At 55.4% G+C, this 21936-nt stretch overlaps 1 protein-coding gene across 5 annotated transcripts in view; it reads right to left on the bottom strand.

Moving 5' to 3' along the window:
* GOLGA3 (golgin A3) overlaps positions 1–21936 on the bottom strand; it is a 46425-nt gene that overhangs the window by 4233 nt on the left and 20256 nt on the right. For 4 of the 5 annotated variants that reach the window (XM_039222762.1, XM_039222764.1, XM_039222765.1 and 1 more), the window contains 15 exons: positions 21344–21650; positions 18186–18388; positions 15298–15435; positions 13785–13946; positions 13239–13607; positions 12234–12311; positions 11273–11536; positions 10208–10302; positions 9270–9486; positions 6580–6723; positions 5566–5763; positions 4645–4761; positions 1501–1640; positions 885–1017; positions 557–679 (listed from right to left, as the gene is read on the bottom strand). In XM_039222762.1, coding sequence (XP_039078693.1) covers positions 557–679; positions 885–1017; positions 1501–1640; positions 4645–4761; positions 5566–5763; positions 6580–6723; positions 9270–9486; positions 10208–10302; positions 11273–11536; positions 12234–12311; positions 13239–13607; positions 13785–13946; positions 15298–15435; positions 18186–18388; positions 21344–21650 — 2688 coding nt within the window. The remainder of the gene's footprint in view (positions 1–556; positions 680–884; positions 1018–1500; positions 1641–4644; positions 4762–5565; positions 5764–6579; positions 6724–9269; positions 9487–10207; positions 10303–11272; positions 11537–12233; positions 12312–13238; positions 13608–13784; positions 13947–15297; positions 15436–18185; positions 18389–21343; positions 21651–21936) is intronic. The other variant, XM_039222766.1, reaches the window with a different exon arrangement.

The following is a 21936-nucleotide window of genomic DNA, read 5'->3' as shown; positions in this document are numbered from 1 at the left end:
TCTGCCGATGAACCAGCAACATTCCCGTGTCCGCTATCTACACTGGACCCCAAGAGTCACCTGTTTAAATCCAAGGTCAGCTAACAGAATAAGCCTCGCCATTACTCAGGAAGAATATAAACCAACCCTAATGTTACTCGAGCCCTCCGTTCACAAGGAGGGATCCTGCCAAGTGTACACTCCTGACCCTTGGCTCAAGCAGTCCCGACGGCACACGGGTTTCTTTGTGGAGAAGTTTATCGCAGGGTGGTGAGCGTTTGTTTTACATGCGCGGTCTCAGTGATTGAGCTTTGCCAGATCCCATTCCGGGAACATCGACACATCTCACCCAGGGCATACGTGGCGCTGGGGCCTGGCCTCCTTCGGGTGTGTGACCTGGACTTCTTTCCAAAATGAATACTGTCTGCAAAACAGCTTGGTGGCAGCCCTGAGTTCACCGAGAACTCATGCACTCGGCGTGCTGCCTGGCACATTAATCAGGACTAGTGCTGGGATCACCCACTACCTTACGAAGTGCTGGCTCTGACCTGCCCCAGGACCTCGACACAGCAGATACCTGCAGTAAGTGCTGTATTCCGTCTAGTTCTTTTTTACTCTGCTGTTCACTCAGGTCCAGCTGCTGCTTCAAGGACTGGATTTCTCTTTCCTTCTGATCCACCTCCCATTTGAGATTTTCCATCTAGAGGAGGGAAAAAGTCACATGACCAAGAGAATTTTACAGTGGCTTTCTTGCACCGTAAACCTGCTCTAACTAATCTCTGTGTGTTAATATCACTTAGAAACAACAAATATCCCTTTCCAAGCACACAGGGAATGAAGGGACGAGCACGTGAATGGTCCGTGAGCCCTGTCCACCGGAGACGCGAGGCCCCCCGGAGGGTCACCTCTTGGTTTCCCGCAGGCTGTCTGTCCAGCTGCTCGTCCAGCTGCTTCTGCAGGAGCTGGAGCTGCGTCCGGGCCTCTGCCAGCTCTGCCTGGAACACTCCTATTTCCTGGGAGTGCTTCCCCTCTTGGATTCTGCCAGAAAAAAAAGAAGAAGGAAATTACAGCATGCTTGTCCCACCACAGCACGTCATCGTCACAGGTGGCAGAGACTTGCACGCTGCTCGTCCCCAGTGGGGACTGCTCTGCCCTGGGGAGGACACTCTGTGAGCCCACATGATGGATTACGATGGGGGGGAAGCGCTCCACACGCACCCCTGCACGTGCCCTAACCGGAGGCTGCAGTGAGCCTTGGTGGTGGGGCCATCCCTCAGACGTGCGCCCTCACGCAGGGCTCGGTCCTCAGCGGAGGGCCAGTGGGTGCGCGGCGGGCACAGCCACGTCAGCACTGAGATTTCAAAGCTGAGCTGCAGGCTTCAGACAGGGATCCAGTAGGTTCCCCTTCAGTGAGCCTACAGTGCCCCGAGACGTGGCGGGACACAGGTGACCTTCATGCGCTGAGCGCCCTAACGGGATAACGTGAGGCGGGGGCCCGGCCCGCTGCCCACCGGCACTCACTGGAGACCCTCCGCCTCCGCCTGCAGCTTCTGCACCAGCTGCTCCTTGGCCTGCAGCTCCTTCTTCACCTCACTCAGCTCCAAGGTTGCGGCCTTGAAGTGGCGGCGGCTATGTCCTGCTTCCGCCTTGGCTGCAGCAACCTAACCAGAAAAACACCGGCATTACCAAGGGCAAGAACCACACAGAATGTGGCCATGTGGCGTCCGCGAGGACTACCGCCAGCCCCAGCCACGTCCCAGCCGCTCTAGGTTCTTCCAAAGCTTTTCAAGCTCCCAAAGGACGGAAGCACGTCACATGTGCCTGGTGCGTGGCGTGCGGCCGCTAGCATCTGCCGAGTGACCACTACGTTCCAGGTTGTCTTCATCTAAACAGTTTCTGAGGTGTTTTTGTTTAAGTTTATTTATTTATGTTGAGAGAACGAACGAGGGAGGGAGGGACAGAGAGAGAGAGAGAGAGAGAGAGAGAGAGAGAGAGAATCCTAAGCAGGCTCCATGTTGTCAGCACAGAACCCAACATGGGGCTTGGACTCATGAACCATAAGATTATGACCTGAGCTGAAATCAAGAGTCAGATGCTCAACCAACTGAGCCACCCAGGTGCCCCTTGATCTAAATGGTTCTGATAGTCCTCTTCAAGTATATCTGCATATTTCTTGTTAAAATCAGTCATAGTTCATGTTTTCAGGGAGGAATACATTTTTCCATCATACCAAGTAAGTGCAGTTAGGCCACCAATTATTATGCATTTATGACACAGTAGTCTTTTCATAGTTAACAATGGTTTCCCCCAAGGTTTCTGAAACCAGCAAATTCTAAGAATATCTCCCATTTTCCTTCCTAATAATTTAATTTCCTTATCTAACTGCACTAACAGCACTTCATTTTTTTAGAAATTTTTTTTTTTTTAATTTTTTTTATGTTTTATTTATTTCTAGGAGAGAGAGACAGCGTGAGCAGGGGAGGGTCAGAGAGAGAGGGAGTCACAGACTGAAACAGGCTCCAGGCTCTGAGCTGGCAGTCAGCACAGAGCCCGACGCGGGGCTCGAACCCACAAGCTGTGAGATCATGACCTGAGCCAAAGTTGGAGGCTTAACCAACTGAGCCACTCAGGTGCCCCAGCACTTCATTTTTTATTTTTTTATTTTTTTTTTATTTATTTTTTTTTTTAATATTTTTATTTATTTCTAGGAGAGAGAGAGAGAGAGAGACAGCGTGAGCAGGGGAGGGTCAGAGAGAGAGGGAGTCACAGACCGAAACAGGCTCCAGGCTCTGAGCTGGCAGTCAGCACAGAGCCCGACGCGGGGCTCGAACCCACAAACCGCGAGATCATGACCTAAGCAAAAGTCGGACGCTTAACCGACTAAGCCACCCAGGCGCCCCTAGAAATTTTTTTTAACATTTATTTATTTTCGAGACATAGAGAGACAGAGTGTTGGGGGTGGGGGGAGGAAAGAGAGAGAGAGGGAGACACAGAATCCGAAGCAGCTCTAGGCTCTGAGCTGTCACCACAGAGCCCGACGCGGGGCTCGAACCCACAAGCTGTGAGATCATGACCTGAGCCAAAGTTGGAGGCTTAACCAACTGAGCCACTCAGGTGCCCCAGCACTTCATTTTTTAAAAGTGTAATAAAAATACTCACAACATGTGGCAGTTGAACACTGAAAGTCTAACTCGCTTAAATCAGTAAAAAAAAAAAACTCCAGTAGAAGATGTCAGCAGTGGTTTATCACTAGGTGCAAATTCAAAATAATCTATACTTCAATCTTTACTTTTTTTTTTTTTTAACTTTTTACTAGCACGTGCTGTTCATATAATCAGGACAATTAGACTAAATTCATTTAGAGAAATAAATGACAATCATTCACAATTAAGAAGCTAATATCGTATATCCATCACCTTCCTTAGTACTTTCATTCACAAGCTTCCTGGTTTCAACTTCATTAAAAGGAGAATAAAATTAGTAAGTCAAAATATAGAAATTGGGGGTAGAAAAGTAGGAAGGGTGGCTGATTCCGTTCAACTTCACACCAGAGACAAAAATCAACCGCAGGAGAGGCAAATGGGGGTCATGGAAATATATTCTTAACAGATCTTAAAACTGTCCTGTTTTAAAGGAATATTTTACTGTCTCACCCCCAAATACAAAGAACTATTTTTTTCTATCTCTATTGTATCATCATGGAGAAAATTTTAAAGGATGCAGCAAAACCCAGGTCACACGCACCCCTGCACACGTGTGGACGTGGCAACCACCTTCTGTGCCATGCGCTGGGGCTGTGAGGGTAAATGAGTCGCAGCCCTGAAGCCACAAAGCTCACGTTTTTTTTCTTTGTAAGGGTTTATAATGTTTTTGAGAGAGAGAGAGAGAGAGAGAGAGAGTGTGTGTGTGTGTGTGTGTGTGTGTGTGTGTATGAGAAAGAGAGAGAGAGAGCAAAGGAGGGGCAGAGACAGAAGGAGAGAGAGAGTCCCACACAGGCTCCGCGCTAACAGTACAGAGCCTATGGCTCAATCTCATGAACCATGAGATCATGACCTGAGCTGAAATCAAGAGTCAGACGCTTAACCAACCGAGCCCCCCAGGAGCCCCTGAAGCTTACGTTCTAATGAGGAGTAAGAGAGCGGCACCTGGGGGGGGGAACACAGAGGGACTGAGGACTCTCGCTCACCAGGGCAGAGGGGCGGGCCCTCTGCAGGAAGGTGGACAGTGGAGCATGGAGAGGAGCAGCCAGGAAACGGCAGAAGTCTATGCAGCCACCTTTCTCGATGGCACTTTCGACACTAGCGGGGTCACATATTGCTCTGCAGCTGGCTTTTTTAGCTCAACAGCACACGTGGGACATTTTCCCCCAGCCAATACTCTCTGTCGGGCTCCATGCGCGTCTCGGGCCCACACGACTGCATCTGGGTTAACGCAAGTCCACTCTTCCATGGATGGACATCAGGGCTCCCTCCAGCCACTCACCGTCACCAATGCTCTGATGACGCTTTGCTCTCAGAACACATCAACAAAGACACTTGTACGGTAAATTCCTGGAAGGGAACTGAGGTGTCAAGGCTCCACATGCTCAACTTTTAGACACTGACAAACTGCATTCCAACAGGCTCTTGAGGTTGCCGTTTAGAACCGGGGGGGGGCCTCACACACCTGCTCCTTAAGGCTGTGCACCTTCGCCTTCTCCTGCTCCAGCGCGGCTTCTAACGCGTGAACGAGCTGCTTCGTCTGCCGGTCCTCCTCCTCCTTCCGCTGCAAGACCGCCTGGACCTACGGCACACGACCGGCGCAGTACGTGAGGAAGAACTCGAATTTCAAAGGCCAGCGGAGCCCCCGAGGAAGCAGGGCCACTGGGTCCGGGCCACGTGGGGAACCTAGCAGGGCGGCGGCACCCAGCCTCACAATACGCCACCCACAAGTGCGCAGCGGCAGAACTCCGTTTCTGGAGAACACGAAATCTGAGACGGCAGCAAGACCGCGCGGCCATACTCAAGCTCACAGCAAGGGACCCAAAGGGTGCCTGTAAGTCTAAACGCAAATACCACCACCGTGAGACAACCGGGTATGGCCGGGGTGGGAGGCGGCGACCGATAAAAGTTTACAGGCTCCTACTCGCTGGATAACTCGAGGCGGCAGCTGGACCTGGCTGCTGACTGCCCCCAAAGATGCTGCTGCAGCACCGGCCCTCTCCCCAGTCCTCGGAGAGGCTGCGGAGCCAGAGGGGCTGAGAGCGGGGCTGGGAGAGAGCCCCAGCAGCGTTCAAGTCCCAGCTGTGAATCACACAGGGAAGGACCCCTTAGGAACAGTGGGACCTCCTTGGGCAGGGAGGCTAACGGATTGGTCATAGCGCTTCACCCCTCAGTCAGGGGAGCATCAGGAGCCCCCAGCTCTGCCCCACACCTCAGAGTCGCGAGGCGGGTTTCAGAACCCATCGGTCCCCCCCCCCCCCGTTTCAGCATCTCTGCGATGGGGTAGCACTATGCTTCGGGGGCCGGGACAGGCACATGAGCCGCTCCAGACAGAAAGCTCCCCGGCCTGTGACAAGCCCTTGCCTCCGCAAAGGAGTCCAAGTACCTGGAGGTTCAGCTGAACCAGGTCGGCCTCCCTCTTGGCTAACGCGGTTTCTAAGATGCTGTTGTGTTCCCGCAGGGCCGCGTTGGACTGCCCCAGGCCCGTGAGCTTCCCCCTTTCGTGCTCCAACTCAAGGGCCAGCTTCTTATTCAACTCTTCCAGGCGCTTTATCTTCCTCCTGAAGCCTCTGGATTCTTGAAGCTGAAACAGACGGAAGGCGCTGGGAAGTTACATAACTGCGTGTGCTGGTTGATGAGCTAAGTTCCTGCACACCGGAAACGGAGCGCCCCGCGCTAAGGGCCACCACAGACCCTCCAAGAGGCGCAGCACGTGCAGTGGCAGCCCTGCTCCACAGCCGCCAGCCCCGCTCTCTCCCGGTGACATCTCCAACGCCACGTGCAGCATCACCCAAAGCCATACCATCTCTGGGCCAGAGAGTCATGGGAAGTTCTTTACAAGAATAGGTTTTCTAGGGGCGCCTGGGTGGCTCAGTCGGTTAAGCGTCCGACTTCGGCTCAGGTCATGATCTCACAGTTCGTGGGTTTGAGCCCTGCGTCGGGCTCTGTGCTACACCTCAGAGCCTGGAGCTGCTTCAGATTCTGTGTCTCTCTCTCTGGCCTTCCCCTGCTCACGCTCTCTCCCTCTCAGAAATAAATAAAATATTTAAAAATTTTTAAATAAAATGAAAAGGAATAGGTTTGCTTGTTACTTGCAACCTGAGCATTCTTACCAGGAACGTTCTAGCCTCATGGTCTGACAACCCCGTGTTGGAGGGGTGCTTGAGAGAATGCTGGGTGACCACGCGTGTGGGGAGCCCAGCAGTAAGTGCACGTGTGCGTGCGCGAGTGCACGTCAAGGACCCACACGGTCAGAGGGCACACGGAAGCAGGGGGTGGGTGCGAGCCACGGGCCGGCTCCGGCCCCTGCAGGCCCCTTCTCTCTGCGCACAGCTGCGCGGGGGCAGCTGCGCAGGGGCAGCAGCGCGCGTGCAGCGCGCGGCGACGGGACTCGGCCCACCTCATCCTCCAGCTCGAGCACCTTCTCCCGGTATTCCTCCAGCTCCTGGCTGGTCAGCGCGATGATCTCCTGGAGCTCCTTCTCCAGCATCGTCTTGCTGTGGCCGACGGCCTGCAGTTCTGCCTCCAGAGCCTGGATTCGCTCCTAACGGTGAGGACGGGAAGGTGGATTTGCTCCTGGGTTTCAACAAGGCGCGTGACAGGCGCCCCCCTCCCTCCCTACAGGAGAGGGACCTACGACCTGTGGCAGGGAAGCTGCACCAGGCAGAGCGGAACCAGCATCACGTGTGCTGTGCACACTCGCCCCCGATGCTGTGGCGCAGGCGCCAGTCTCCACACGTGACGTGTGTTTCTCAGACATTCTACTGCACGGGGTCTGCTATCCATCTCACCCCAGCCTCCCTGGACTGGTAACGAAGGCCCGTCTGACAAGCGTGAGCACAGACCAAGCCAGGGCTCTGGCTCTCACGCTGCGTTCCAGCTCAGCGAACACAGGCTGCGCATGGGGGATGACAGGCTCCACGTGGCACTTTACAGCCTGTCCCTGATGCGTGCAAGCCCAAAAGTTAAAAAACAAGCAGTGAAATGTTTTTAAGGTAAAGGGAAATTGCAACTTGATAATTTTCCTCCTCCCGTTTTATAAAGTAAGCAGGTAAAACTAGCATGTAATATTCTTGGTTTGTTAAGAAAACACCAAGCTGGGGCGCCTGGGTGGCTTAGTCGGTTAAGCGTCTGACTTTCGCTTAGGTCATGATCTCGCGGTTCTTGGGTTTGAGCCCCTCTTTGGGCTCTGTGCTGTCTGCCAGCTCTGAGCCTGGAGCCTGTTTCAGAGTCTGTGTCTCCCTCTCTCTCTGACCCTCCCCTGCTCACACTGTCTCTCTCTCTCCTAGAAATAAATAAAACATTAAAAAAAAAAAAAAGAAAATAAAGAAAACACCAAGCTGTGACAGTGTCTTCCTGCTCAAATTCTTACACCGAGAGGAGAGCAGAACAAACTTCATTTAAAAAGAAACAACTGCGGGCGCCTGGGGGGCTCAGAAGTGTCTGACTTCGGCTCAGGTCATGATCTCACCGCTCCTGGGTTTGAGCCCTGTGTCAGGCTCCGTGCTGACAGCTCAGAGTCTGGAACCTGCTTTGGATTCTGTGTCGTCTTCTCTCTCTGTCCCTCCCCTGCTTGCTCTCTCTCTCTCTCTCTCTCAAAACAAAATGAACGTTTAAAAAAATTTTAAAAGAAGAAACAGTCGCTAAACAGATGTTGGATAGGAATAAAAAGCATGTTAGCTAGTCAGGTGAAACTCCACACTGGCCACGGCGGGCAGGGTGTGCGACACCTAGGCCTGCGTCGGACTCACAGGCACTGGGGGTGCTGCAAGCTCGGACCCCTGCCTCACAGGAATAAAAATGCCTGATCGCCCAGAGCCCCCGCCCTGCCGGCCCCCTCCTCCTCCAGGATGACCTCCGCCCATTTACCCTAAAAAATTGTCCAGAGCAAAATGCTTTTGCCTCCTGACGTGACAGCAGGAAGAGCAGGTAGGGTGCCCCTCCCCAGGGTCCCTCTTCCTTCCGTCAGCAGAGCCACTCACAGCCACCCTCAACCCAGGCACGTGGCGCCACCACCTCGCTGGCCCCTGGCCTGCACTGGCGGCACTCGGGCTGTCCCTCCCAAAGGGGCAGGTGCTTCGTGACCCCCACTTCCAGCTGTTCTGCAGCCTTCGTCTGGACCCGCCGGCTCTCAGCTACCGCAGGGGGGGTCCAAGCGTTCTCCCGTCACAGCCTCACCCGAGCCCAGCTGTCCTCGGCCACCAGCCGCCAGTGCCCAGCACGCAAGAGTGAGACCTCACCCTGCCCAAGTCGTCAGCCCGCCCTCCATCCCACTCCGGCCCCAGCTCAAACCCAACCCCTGCCTACCTGTACGCACCCACACCCCCGCGGCAGGACCCCCGCCCGCCCGCGCGCCCCCCCGCGGCAGGACCATCCGCCCGCCCGGGCGCCCCCCCGCGGCAGGACCCCCCGCGCGCCCGCCCGCGCGCCCCCCCGCGGCAGGACCCCCCGCGCGCCCGCCGCGCGCCCCCCCGCGGCAGGACCCCCCGCGCGCCCGCCCGCGCGCCCCCCCGCGGCAGGACCCCCCCCCGCCCGGGCGCCCCCCTGCGGCAGGACCCCCACCTGCGCGACCCCCTGCGGCAGGACCCCTGCTGGACCCCGCACACCCCTTATATACACAGCACAGATCTTCCCGCACACCCTGCACAGGAACATTTCCCTGCTGAGATGCACCCCATCTACTCTGCCTCCTGTTTATTCAAGACCAGTTCAAATATTACATCCTTCAAGAAGCTTCTCTGGACACTCCAAATACTCCCTTGGCCCCTCTACACTGGCGCTCAGGCTGCCCACAACCCTTTCCCGCCCAGGAAATTCCTCCGCAGATGCTGAAGGGGTGTGGAGAGGACAGGAGTGGGGAGACCACGCTGACCAGCAGGCAACGAACGGTGTGCTCCCCGAAGGTCTGCAGGGGACTCATCTGTGCACTCACATTGCTGCACACACACTTTAAAGAAATGCTGCCTACACGCTAGCTCCGCCCCATTTCTCCAGACTTTTTCTCAAGGTGTTCAAAGCCAACGTGAGGACGTCGGTCCCCAGAACTGAGTAGGCAACCAGCTGACCGGCGGGAGCGAATAGGTCACCCACGTGCAGAGTGAGGTCGCTGCTGCCGCCAGCTCCCTGGGCTTTCAGGCGGCTCAGCTCTGCCTCTGCCGACTCCTTGGCCGCGAGGGCTTCCTGCAGGCGGCGGCTAAGGATGCCCACAGCGTTCTCATAAGCCTTGTGCTTGGTCTTCATCTCCTTCTGAGCGCTGCTCAGGTCTGAGCCCAGCCGCTTCATCCTCTGCTTCTGTTCCGTGATGGCCCTAGGGCACGACGGAGGGACAGAGAAGGAAATCTGAACTCACTTCCCACAAGACGGTCCAGCACAAGCACAGGCTCCTGCCCCCCCCGCAGCCCTGTCCCAGCGGGCTGCTGCTCCGGCCAGGCCCGGTCCTACGGTGGGGGTCCGTGCTGGCTGCCCCCACAGAGCCCAGCACAGCGCTCACATCTGCGCTGCTCCCTCCTGGAGATGATCTCGTGAGGACAGAGACCATTCCTGTCCTTCCAAACAAACTCTTCTCAAACAGCAGCGATCATCTCAACAACTCTGCTCACAAGTAACCTCCAGCTTCAGGATGAAGGCAAAGTAGCACAAGACCCGGGACACGCCATGGGGGTGAGAGGCCCCAGAAGGCTACCTGGAGTGCGTACACACGGCAAGAGGGAATGTTAGCCCTGCTTAGGGACCTGGCAGGAGGAAAGGCGTTACCATGCACAACTAGCATGTAACAGACATATTAGGGGAGTGCTTATTAACCACGTGCAGCCACAAAACCATGGCGGGATCTGCTCTCCAGCTGTAACTTTGGAGTCTGACTTCCCTGGCTGCCTGTAAGTAGGCCCCGTGCTCCCTCTCCTCAGCAAGGGCCCCACAGACAGGGTGTTCAGGGTCTCCCAGGCCCTCAACTGCTGCGTGTCCCCAGCAGAGCTCAAAGCCGCTCACACCCACCCCTCCCGCCTACACATGCCTTGAAGTCTACTTACTTGGTGGCTTCTTGCTGGAGCTCTTCAATTTGCTTCTTGAGCACCTCATTGGCCTCCGTAAGAGCTACCATCTGCTCTTTATCAAACTGCAAAGACTTCAGAAGAAGGGAGGAAAAGACAAAGTGAGGGGACCAAACCTTCCCTGGCCAGCCTGACTCTCAGGACCAGGCTTCTTGGGGGCAAATGGTGCCATTTCAGGGCCACCGTCGAGGACACCTGAAGAGGACCCTGGCAGACAGGTTCGCCCTTTGTATAAACACCTGCTTCAGAGAGGTCCAGGGTGCTGGAGGCAGACCTGGGAAGGACTGGAGGCTGAGGGGGAAGCCCCTGGGTCGTGGCTCCCACCCGCAGCCCCCAAGGACCAAGGCTACCCGCAGGACTGAGCTACGGACGGACGATGGCCTCCAGCCTCACGGGATGCCTTCCCTCATCTCCGCCTCCGAGGACGGGCTGGGCCCCACAGCCCCGAACACCTCGAGGGACACATGTCAATGCTGCAGGTGTCACCCCCCAGGTTCCTGGTTCCCGGCAGCTCCTCTCACACCCCCTTCTCCCATCTGCACCTCCCAGGCCCAGCCTGCAGCCTCCCCCAGTCTGCCCACCTGGGTCGCACCTGGCCACCTCATGGGACTTGGGAAACGTCCCACAGGACGGAGCCCTTGGTCCCCCCACCATTCTGTCAGCCTCTATCTCAGTAAACACCCGTCTGCGGGACAGGGGTCTGGACCGAGTTCCCCTTGCCTCCACACTCACCTCCAGGGGGCACAGGGCCCTTCACATGTTGCCCCCCGGCCCCCCCCTCCCGAAAGCCCGGAACTCCCAGAGCCGCTGTGGTGTCACAGCCAATCCAGCACCTCCTCCCACATCGTGTCCCCCACGCAGGCTCCCGGCTCCCTGCCCGCTGCACACTCTCCTCTGGCTCTCCCGATGCCAGGCCTCGCCTGTCCGTCCTTCTGTCCATCTGTCCCGGCAGGACAGGGGCTCCAGGCCATCCTGCCCTCTACCCCTACACAATATACCCCCAGGCACATCTGGCTACAGCTCCGAGTCAAACACATCCCAGACCTGTAAGTGCGTCTCCATCTCGTCGCGCTCCCTCTGCACCGCCTGGAGCTGCCCCTCGAGGTCGGCCATCTGCTGCTGGACGTGAGACACTTCCTTCTGCAAGCGCGCATGCTCCACCTCCACGGACTTTTTCTCCCCCTGAAGTTTAATTAACTCCTGCCTCAGCTCCTTCAGCTCTGAGTCCAGCCTCTTCTTCGTGGCCTTGAGCTCACCGATGAGCTGGTCCTTGGAGGTGGCATCCCGCCGATAGGCCTCCACCATCACCTGCCCAACAAGACACAGCTGCAGCCAGCACATGGCGCCGTCTTGAGGCTCACGCGGCTCCTACCAGAGTGCTCATGGCTCGTCCACAGCACAGTGCTTCCTGGACTACAGAGGTCACATCTCAGGTCCAGGACACCGTCGACAGCACCACGTCACGCACCTGAACACATCTGGGTGATGCGCACGGCGGGGTCGCCTGGCGGCCTCACCTTCCTCAGGCCCCAGGCCCGACGGGCCCTCCCCCCACTCGCGTCTCGGGTCACCCTTCCCCAGACCCTCGGCGTCGGCCAGGCTTCGCGCGCATCCTCCGACAGCTTCCACCAGTTTCATGGACACAGAAGGTGCGTCCCCGCCCTCTGCGTGACTTCCCTTCAGCACCAGATCGTGGCACGACTTTCTCACAGACATGTTAACAGAGGAGTCGTCTGTGCTGTGGCAAAGCACACGCCCTCTGACGTGACAGCAGGGCGGGACTGCGTCACAGATGCCGACCCCACTCTGAAGCCACATCCTGACTGGAAATGTGAAAACACAAGGGGTGAGGGTGTCACTTGGAATGAGCGCCTTTAAATAGCACGCCAGAGGCCTGCGTATTGTCTTCCTCTGGGCCAGTTTTGTTCCAGAGAAGTGATTAAACCACATGGGACTTTTTTCACGTGCTTGCTGCACACAAAGAAAACTGACAACTCATTTTTACCTTTTGTTGAAGAAACTGCTCCTTGACTTTCTGTGTCTGCTTTCTCAGGGCGGTGGCTTCCTGCTGCAGATGCTCCACCTACGATGCACACAGGTGCCCACACGTTACCCCGAGGGGGCTCCGTCCCCCCACGCTGGCTTGACTCTGGGTCACTGTGTCAGGAGACCCACCTCCAAGGCTGGAAGATGGAGAGGCCAGCCACCACCCCACCTCCCCACCTCCCTGTTTTTAGGACAGCGTCCCCGTCCACAGGATCACCACCAAGACCCCCAACAACACAGGCAAAGCTCAAATGGGACACAGGGTGCCTCTGGGGTCCACTGGCATCCCTCTTACTGAGCCAACAGTAAAACCACATTCAGATCCACCCAGAAGGTCACCGTCTGACAAGTGACCTGGCCCAGGGCAGCGTTTGCAGGGGAAACACAGACTCCTTTCACTTTACGTCCTAGAGGGAAACCTGCCACTCATTTCCTCATGCCTGATGCTCAGGGAGTGGAAGGCAAACCGTTCCCGGACACTAACTGTCGCCTCACATCCCACAGTCCTTCTGTTCCGTGTGTTAACATTTGTTAACAGGTCACATCACGCCGTCAGCACAATGGCCGCAGAAGCAGAGAGCTGGGTGGCGTCCACACACGCCGCTGTCTCCTGCCCTTGCCCGCTGACACACGACCGCCCTAGCACATGTCCAGCCCCGCTGCGGGCACACAGCATTCTACCCAACCTTTCCCACATCTGAGCTCCACGTCGCCTGTAAACAGAAACCGGGGTTTCTTGGTAGGTAACTGTCAACACCCCAATCGCGACTCGGTTTCCCAGCGCTGGCCGTCCACATCCCCTGAAGCTAACGGGACGGGAAGCACGTGACCCGCTGGCGTGGGCCCCTCTCCGGCAAGCACTCTTCCACGTTTACACCACGAGGCGATCAAAGACAGGACCGAACACCCTGGTTCTCTTACGTGTGGCCTCCACTCGTAACGAAATGACAGCAGAGCGCAGTACCTGGCTGCACTTGACGGCTAACTCTTGTCGCAGCTGCTCTAGAATCTGTGCCGTCTCCGCGGTGCCCTCTTCCAGGCGCTGCGCTCCTCGGTCCAGCGCCTCCTCGCCGCTCCTGGCCGCCTGCAGGGCCACCTCTAAGACGGTCTTCTCGGTCTGCAGGACGCGGATCGTGTCATCCCGGGCGGCGGCGTCCTCCTGCTGCTCCTCCAGCCGGGCCTGCAGCGCGTCGTAGCGCAGCTGCAGGCCCCCCAGGGAGCGCTCCCGGGCCTGCAGCGCCTCCTGCGCGCAGGTGAGCTGCTGCAGCACGTCCAGGTGCTCCTGCCGCAGGGCCTCGAGCTGCTGGTCTCGCTGCTGCAGGGTCAGCTTCAGCTGGAAGACAGGAGCCAGGGTCAGCGTCCTGCCCCGCGGGGCACCCGGCCGGCCCGGGGTGCTGTCCCGATGAGTCCGGAGGACACGCCCGCACAGACGCGCCCCAGGAAGCCGGCCTCACGAGGACGGCCGTGCGTGGCACCGGGACATCCACACGAGGCCACGGGAGGGGCTTGCCTGCTCCAGCTGCTGCTCCAGGGCCGCCGCGGCGGCCGCCATCTTCTGCAGCTGCTCCTTCTCGCCCTCGGACTCCTCCAGCCTCCTCCGCAGGTCCTCCTCCACCAGTGTCTTGGCCTCTTGAATCTGCACAAAGGCAGCCTCCTGGTCCAACATGTCAGCCTGAGCACAGGAAACAGTGCTGTTTAAAGAGCAGGAAAACCCACCACCCTGAGGAGAGGCCCTTGTCTGTCACCGTCCTGTCCTCAACCTGTAGACAAAGGAGCCCAGGGCCACAGGGGCTGAAGGCTGGTGACCTCCGGCCGCCCAGTCTACTCCACTGACCCTCAGGACCGGCTGAGGGAGAAGCAGGCAGACAACCCAACTTTAAGAAATGGGATGAACCAGGTGCCCAGGTGGCTCAGGTGGTACAGTGCAGACTCTTGATCCCAGGGTTGTGAGTTTGAGCCTCGTGTTAGGCGTAGACATGACTTAAATCTTAAAAAAAAAAAAGAAATGGGATAAAATACCGAACGACACCCCCATGACCACCCTCTGAAGTGAAGACAGGCTGCAATGTGTCCCTGCTTTGGGGATGTACTACTGGGAACATTGTCATTGAGCTGGTAAACCCAGACCCAGGCTGGGGGACAAGTGGATGGCATCCTTTACAATTTGCTTACGTAGATAATATCCAAGACCTATGTGTGTTTCCCGAGAAAAAGTGTCAGCTTAGAACTTAAAATCATTTCAGTTCTTTGGCACCAAGTCCCTGAAGCACGTGTCTGCCATGACATGATTCTCTTCTGTCACCCACCTCACCTGTGACGACACAGGGGTGTGCGCAGAGAAGCAAGAGATGGTCCAGTCAGGACACCGACCTTCCACACTCTCAGCACAGAACCGCCAGGCCACACGCTGCCCAGACCTGTGCACCATTCCTTCTTCCCTCCAACAAGCCTACTGAGTAGGTATCGCCGTCCTCATTTCATAAATCAAGGGAACAGGTTCAGAGAGGGTAAGAAATCGTACGGGGTCTCACAGCTAAGTAGAACAGGTTAGAGCTACCGTGACCCACCGCCCTGGAGACAATCTGCAGACGCAGATGGCCACGTCCTAAGTCGCTCATGTGCTTGCTGGCGGTTCAAGAGAAACATCAGCTAAGTGCTCAGAGACAAGAAAATGCTGATCACTGCGAGGCTTTCAGAAATACAGCATCTCAGAGACACACATACAAACCTCCTCCTCCCCACCTGCTAGCCGGCACCTTCCCAACCGCGGGCCAAGCGCCGCACGGTTAGTTGAAGATAAGTCACCCCCAGTGACTCAGATCAAAGAGATGGATGAGCTTACGGTGAATGTGAGGAACAGAAATGCCAAACCCTAAATCACTGCTACTTGTCCAAAAGGTTAGTTTAACAGACATCTGAATAGATACACAGAGTATTAACGTTTACATATCCGTATCTGTGAGGTTTCGTAACCTTGAAGAATGTTGAAGTGCGAAAAGAGCCAGTGCAGAGCCAGCCCTCACCTCGATGCCCTGGAGCTGGACGGCAATGCGCTCCTTCTCCTTGATGGATCTCTGCTGGGTTTCCGTCAGCTGGTGGGACAGGGACACGTTCTCAAGTTTCAGGTGCTCCAGGAGGCCTGCCTGCGTCATCTGTCCAACCTTCGGAGAAAAAATCCACAAGGTAGGAAGTGGCTAGATTTCAGACCGAAGCACAGCCCGGCCCACTCCAGCAGTCGTGGGGGTGAGGGTCCTGTCCCGTGAGGCCTGCGGGGGGAACTGTCCCCAGGGCCCCACCACACAGGGCTCACGCCCACCCTCCTGTCACCCACCCTGACACTTGAGCTGTCTCGGTTCTGTGTGCCGAAGGGGGCAGACTGGCAGCCCAGAGGCTGGTGGTCCATATCCCCGAGGCTACAGACGCAGTCTGTAGCAAGACCTACACACAAGTTCCCATGGAAGGTTTCATCTGAGGACCCTCAAGGTGGGGGGGGGGGGTGTCTCACCTGGATGGCAGGGACAGCAAGGCCTGGAATTTGCCCAAAAAATGACATGACCAACTACGACTAGACACATCTCACGCCCCAGCCTCTCAGTGCCTAACTGTCTGAGATACTCACCAGGCTGACCCTGGCCATTCCCAGGAAGCCATCCAGCCTGGTCAGACCCTGGCTGTCACAAACCGTGAGGCCTCCTCTGACCCACCATCTCTTACAGAGGTGCCCAGCTTCACAGCACAGCGTGCCAGCCCCGAGAGGGCGGAGCAAAGAGAAGCCTGAGGGCCCACGGCTCTGTGACTGGACCTTCGAGCACATTACTTCCAGATATGCTGTGAACACTCATTGACACTGTGAGATGCCACACGTGACCAGAAGTTGTGAATTTTGGGGTCTCAGAGGAAACTACCCAGAATAGGAGGAGATACCACTTGCTGGGACTGTGGGGTTTTTGTTTTGTTTTATTTTTTAAGTTTCATTCATTTAAGGAACCCCATACCCCACATGGGGCTCAAACACGTAACTCCAACATCAGGAGTCACATGCTCTTCCCACTGACCCAGCTGATCAGGGTTCCCCTGATGGGAACTGTGTTTCAGGCAATGAAAGAATAAAGGCCACTCTGCTCTGTGCTGCCTCCTGAATGTGCCTGGCGGTATTTCTGTGTTACCAGGGAAAGAGGAAGAAAACATCCTAACCCTAATCAGGAAGCTGGACCCTGGGTTCTGGGGGTGTCTGAGAAAGGCAGGTACAGCTGACTGTCCTCCCCAGGGCCCCTCCTCCACTCTGTCCTCCAACTCCATTTCTGACTTAGGGCAAGGCACATAAATGTTGCTTCCTTAAATGTTTTGTGTCTCATGTAAAGGCATTATCACTGCAAGCTTGTGTTAACATACATGGTAATTTATTTCCAAGTATGTTGTCAATAGAACAAATGTGTACAAGTAGGGTCATTTAGCTTAAAACATCTAAGACAAATTTAAGAATATTTCTATTTTATATATTTGTAGACTGTAGTATTTTTTAAGTTTATTCATTTTGAGACACAGAGAGTGTGCAAGTTGGGGACAGGGAGGAAGGGAAGAAGGGGGGAGGGGGGGAGGGGGGGGAGAGAGACAGAGAGAGAGAATCTAAAGCAGGCTCTGCATGGTCAGGTCAGTGCAGAGCCTGGTGCAGGGCTTGGAATCATGAACCATGACATCATGACCTGAGCTGAAGTTGTATGCTTAACCAACTGAGCCACCCAGAGACCCCTAAATTTTTTTTTCTTTAAGTAGGCTTCATGCCCAGCATGAAGCCCAATGCAGGGCTCAAACTCATAACCTTGACATCAAGACCTGCACTGACATCAACAGTTGGACACTCAGTCACTGAGCCACCCAGATGTCCTTAGATTTTTTTTTTTATGTTTATTCATTTATTTTGAGAGAGAATCCAAGTGGGAAAGGGGCAGATAGAGAAGGAGACACAGAATCCCAAGCAGGCTCCAGGCTCTGAGCTGTCAGCACAGAGCCCGACGCGGGACTCAAACCCACAAACTGTGACCATGACCTGAGCCGAAGTCGGATACTTAAATGACTGAGCCACCCCGGCGCCCTAGATTTTTTTAAAAGAGCATTTGGTGGAGTTTGTATTTTACATCTTCTACTTGAGAATTAAAGTTCTAATTAATCTATAATATTTTATCAGAACAAAGAAAAACAAAGGGAGAGAGAACAAAACCATGGCTAAATCCAAAAAGAAGACAGAGGCTGATGCAGACCAAGGCACCACTCAGCACCCTCATCAACCTAATTAGTCCAAAGCCCCAGGATTTGGACCAAAGTGCATTTCGGCCACTTGGCTACCATCCCGAGCACCTCTGGAACATGATGAGCCCAGAGAGAAAGGCCTCAAGGGAAGCACAGGGCCCAGCATCACCCTGCGGCCGGGACGCACACCTGCTCCTCCCCACCCCCCTGTGCAGAATCCAAGGATGACACTCTTGCACCCCCAGCAAAATGGAGAGAAATCAGAGTGCTCATGCTGGAAGGCCTGGTGGTCAAGAAGCTGGAGCAGAGAGAAGCTCCAACCAGGAAGGCGATACACTCTGTGCCCCGTGTGTGCCAGAAACAATGTCCCAGGAGGGCAGTGACCAGGGCACGGGAGCTGGTGCCAGAGTCCCCAGACCCGGGCTCTGAGAGCTGGGCTCAGACCATGACAGGTGCCCCCCGGGGGACTCATCACAGAATGAAAAGTGATCAAGCAGAACCTGTTAGACCCCTTGTGTCAGAAGGTCATGGACAGTAGATGCTCTACAGGGTGGAAAAGAAGCTAAACGACTTTCTCTAACTGTATCTGTGAGATCTAAAAACAGAAAGACTTTTAATTTAGGAAAAGGCAAGCGTCCCACACGAGACCCATCTGGGGCCGTACCTGGATGTGGGCCATCTCGCCCTGCAGTCGGACCCGGGCCTCCTGTGCCAGGGCGAGCTGCTGCTGGTACCACTGCCGCACGTGCTGCAGAGACGAGATCTCTGCCTGGGACGCCTTCAACTTGCTGCTCAGCGTGGTCCGCTCCAGCTGCACCTGCTGTAGCTGGCTCTGCAGGGCCGTCATCTGCCGTCGAAGGTCATGCACTGAAGGCAAGCACAGCAGCTCAGGGCACCTGCTTCTCAGGAGCTCACAGCTGTGCACAGACACCCCACACAGAGTCCATCTCACTATGCACAGACGCCCCACGCACGCTTGGTCTCTCTGCACGGACACCCCACGCAGACTCGGTCTCTCTCTCTGCATGGACGCCTCACGCAGGCTCGGTCTCTCTCTCTGCACGGATGCCCCATGCAGGCTTGGTCTCTCTGCACGGATGCCCCACGCAGGTTCGGTCTCTCTGCACAGACACCCCATGCATGCTTGGTCTCTCTGCACAGATACCCCACTCAGGCTCGGTCTCTCTCTCTCTGCATGGACACCCCTGCAGACTCGGGCTCTCTGCAGAGAGCAGACACGCTGCAATTATGGATGCTGAACCATGGCTCCCGGGGAAATACAGGAGTGAACTAATCAACACACAACCTTGTGTTGTGTGCTTATGTAAAAAGGCATTCTACTTAATCTGTACTGTTGATTCATCAACACTGTACTCACAGCCAACCGCACCATAACTCATGCCTGAAGGAAGCTCATTGAACATACATACTTTCTCCATGAGACACGTCACAGACGTCTTGCACTTAAGAGCACAAGAGTGTCTGGAGTTCATTTTAAATACAAAACCCCCCTACAAAGCACAAAGATGCAGACGATGAGACACTAGCCTGTACAAGGGCACCGACTCTCTCAGGAGCAGAGCAGCGCCTCGTCCCCCTGGGCCGGAAGCACTTGTGTCGGGCAGCCTGAGCTGTGCTCAGTGCTGCACCTGCCTGCGTTACCAACAACTCTGAGTGTGCCCGGAACACACAACTACACTGTGGGCACCAAGTGCCAACTATGTGCCTGCAGAACCACTGCGGGGGTCTGGTCTCCAGTCTTTAAATGGACTGAAGGCACTTGTGAGTGTCACCAACAGAATGGTGCTGTGCTAATTCCACCAAAACCTACTGACTCACTGACATGGTCACCTCTTAACACTGATGAGGGCACAGTGGAAGGAAAGCGGGCGGGAAGTTACAGACGACCTAAATCACGGTACAAACAAACCTGGTCAAATATAAGAAAAACACCATTCTAAAGACAGCTTACAAAAATTAGAAAACAAATAAAAAACCATGACAGTTTAAGAAGATCCATGACCTCGTATCTGAAATTCTTGGGGCCAGATGTGTTTCAGAGTTCAGACTGCTAGCATTTCAGAAAGGCAACCCCAGGGGCATCTGGGTGGCTCAGTCGGTTAAGCGTCTGACTTCGGCTCAGGTCATGATCTCACAGTTCGTCGGTTCAAGCCCCATGTCGAGCTCTGTGCTGACAGCTCAGAGCCTGGAGCCTGCTTTGGATTCTGTGTCTCCCTCTCTCTCTGACCCTCCCCTGCTCACGCTGTCTCTCTCTCTCTCTCTCTCTCAGAAATAAGTAAAACAGGGGTGCCTGGGTGGCTCAGTCGGTTGAGTGTCCGACTTCGGCTCAGGTCATGATCTCATAGTTTGTGGGTTCAAGCCCCGCGTCAGGCTCTGTGCTGACAGCTCGGAGCCTGGAGCTGCTTCAGATTCTGTGTCTCCCTCTCTCTGACCCTTCCCTGCTCACGCTGTCTCTCTCTCTCTCTCTCTCTCTCAGAAATAAAAACATTAAAAAAAAAATTTTTTTCGACACACTAAAAAAAAAAAATAGATAAAACATGAAAAAAAAAACAAAGAAAAAAAAAGAGTGGCAACCCCAGTGCGAAGCCCAGCACGTGTGCTGTCGGCTCCACACGGGTGTCCATACTGCGCTGCAGCCGCGCGAGCGCGGTCAGGGCTGCCGCCCAACAGGCTCTGGTCGTCAGGCCTCACAACCCAGACTTAACGATTATCTTGGTGCTCAGAACTTTCTGGATTTATAATTTTCTTTTTTTTTTAATTTTTAAATGTTTTTGTTAATCTTTAACTTTTATTAATGTTTTCAGATTTATTCATCTGAAGCAGCTCCAGGCTCCGAGCTAGCTGTCAGCACAGAGCCCGACGCGGGGCTCAAACCCACGAACCGCGAGATCATGACCTGAGCCGAAGTCGGACGCTTAACCAACTGGGCCCCTAAGGCGCCCCTGGATTTATAATTTTCCTAAGGGTCTGCGCTATCATGAAATGTCCAAAGACTGAAAACAGTCTAAGCATGTTTCTCAGCTGCTCTTTCTATCTGGGTCAGGAAACTGTCTGCCACAGCAGTCTGTCACTCTTTCTTTTATGTCATCACACCTGAGACCGGGTCTCAGAGCCTTGCGGTCCTCCAGAGCAGCCCCCCCGGCCGCTGTTCAGCTCTGTGAGAGGAACCCGTCCGCCTAGCCTGACCTGGAGGCTGGGAGGTGTGGGCCGCCCTTGGCTCTCCGCCGCCCCCTGCCCTGAGCCTTGTCCTCCCGTCAGGCAGCCCAGGTCTGGGCGCCCGGTGGGTGTGCAGCGTGTGCCCCAGGACGAGATGACAGCGTGAGGACTGGGTTACAACAGGTGCTCTGTCCACAGCCTGGCGCCACACGCCCCCCATCACCACCGTCCCGCTGTCCCTCCCACCAGCGGGGACTCCCACAGGGACCGGCTACAGCAAAAAGCTGAACTTAAAGTAGGAAAAATAAAGGTTTACTAATCAACACTTTTGGTTTTAAATATTTTAAGCAGAATCTGCCATTCTGAGGAATACGCGGGTAGCTCTAGACCCTGAACAACAGACTCTGAAGACAGAGTAAGGTATTAACGTTACTACCAACTACCGAGGATCCAGAGTTCGTTTCCAAGACCTAAGCCCTTCCCCGGGGCCACATGGGCAAAACGTACAGAACTTCATGCACTTAACTAAAGACAACACTTTCGAGAAGTGGCCACCTGGTATGTAAGTCAGAAGGGAACACAGCCCCTCCTGGCACCCTGACATACCGACAGGCCAGTCCGTGGGCCACCCTGTCGCACGCTCACCTGTGTTGTCCTTGCTGAGGATGCTCCTCTGCATCTCTTCCACTTTGGCCACGAGTCGCTGGTACTGCTCCTCGGCCACCTGCAGGTCACTGTTGGACGATGCCAGGCTGGCGTTCTTGGCTTCCAGCATGTTCTGCAGGTCAGTCATTGCTCGCTCCAGGTCCCAGCAAGACTGCTTCAAGGTGTCCACTTCCGAACTGAGCGAGTCCTGCTTCTGCTGGCTGCTGTGACTCTGCTCCACCTGCGCCTGCAGCCTTGTGCTCAGAGCGGCGAGCTGCGCCTGGAGCTCCGCCTTCTCTTTCAGTGCCTGGAGGCCCCCCAACCAGAAAGGACTTTCAGACAACGAGTCACTTCTACTTGTGCATTAGGAGCGCCACCGAGATGAACCAGTGGGACTCAGAGGGAAGCGCCATGTTTCCTGGGCTTTCAGCTACTCTTGCACCAACCGCTCTCCCAAAAGAAGATGGGTTCTCTGAACAGGCCCAAGGGGCAGGAGAGGTGACCACAGAGTCCCCTCATGTTCTGCACAGCAGCACCCACTCACCCACGAGGATGCTGGAAAACACATTTGTTCAAAAACCAAACACGTGCAG

The sequence above is a fragment of the Hyaena hyaena genome, unplaced genomic scaffold, assembly GCF_003009895.1.
Source record: "Hyaena hyaena isolate Hyena2069 unplaced genomic scaffold, ASM300989v1 scaffold_1186, whole genome shotgun sequence".
Lineage (NCBI taxonomy): Eukaryota > Metazoa > Chordata > Mammalia > Carnivora > Hyaenidae > Hyaena > Hyaena hyaena.
Note: the sequence above shows the minus strand (reverse complement) of the source record. Positions and strands in the feature narration are given on the sequence as shown.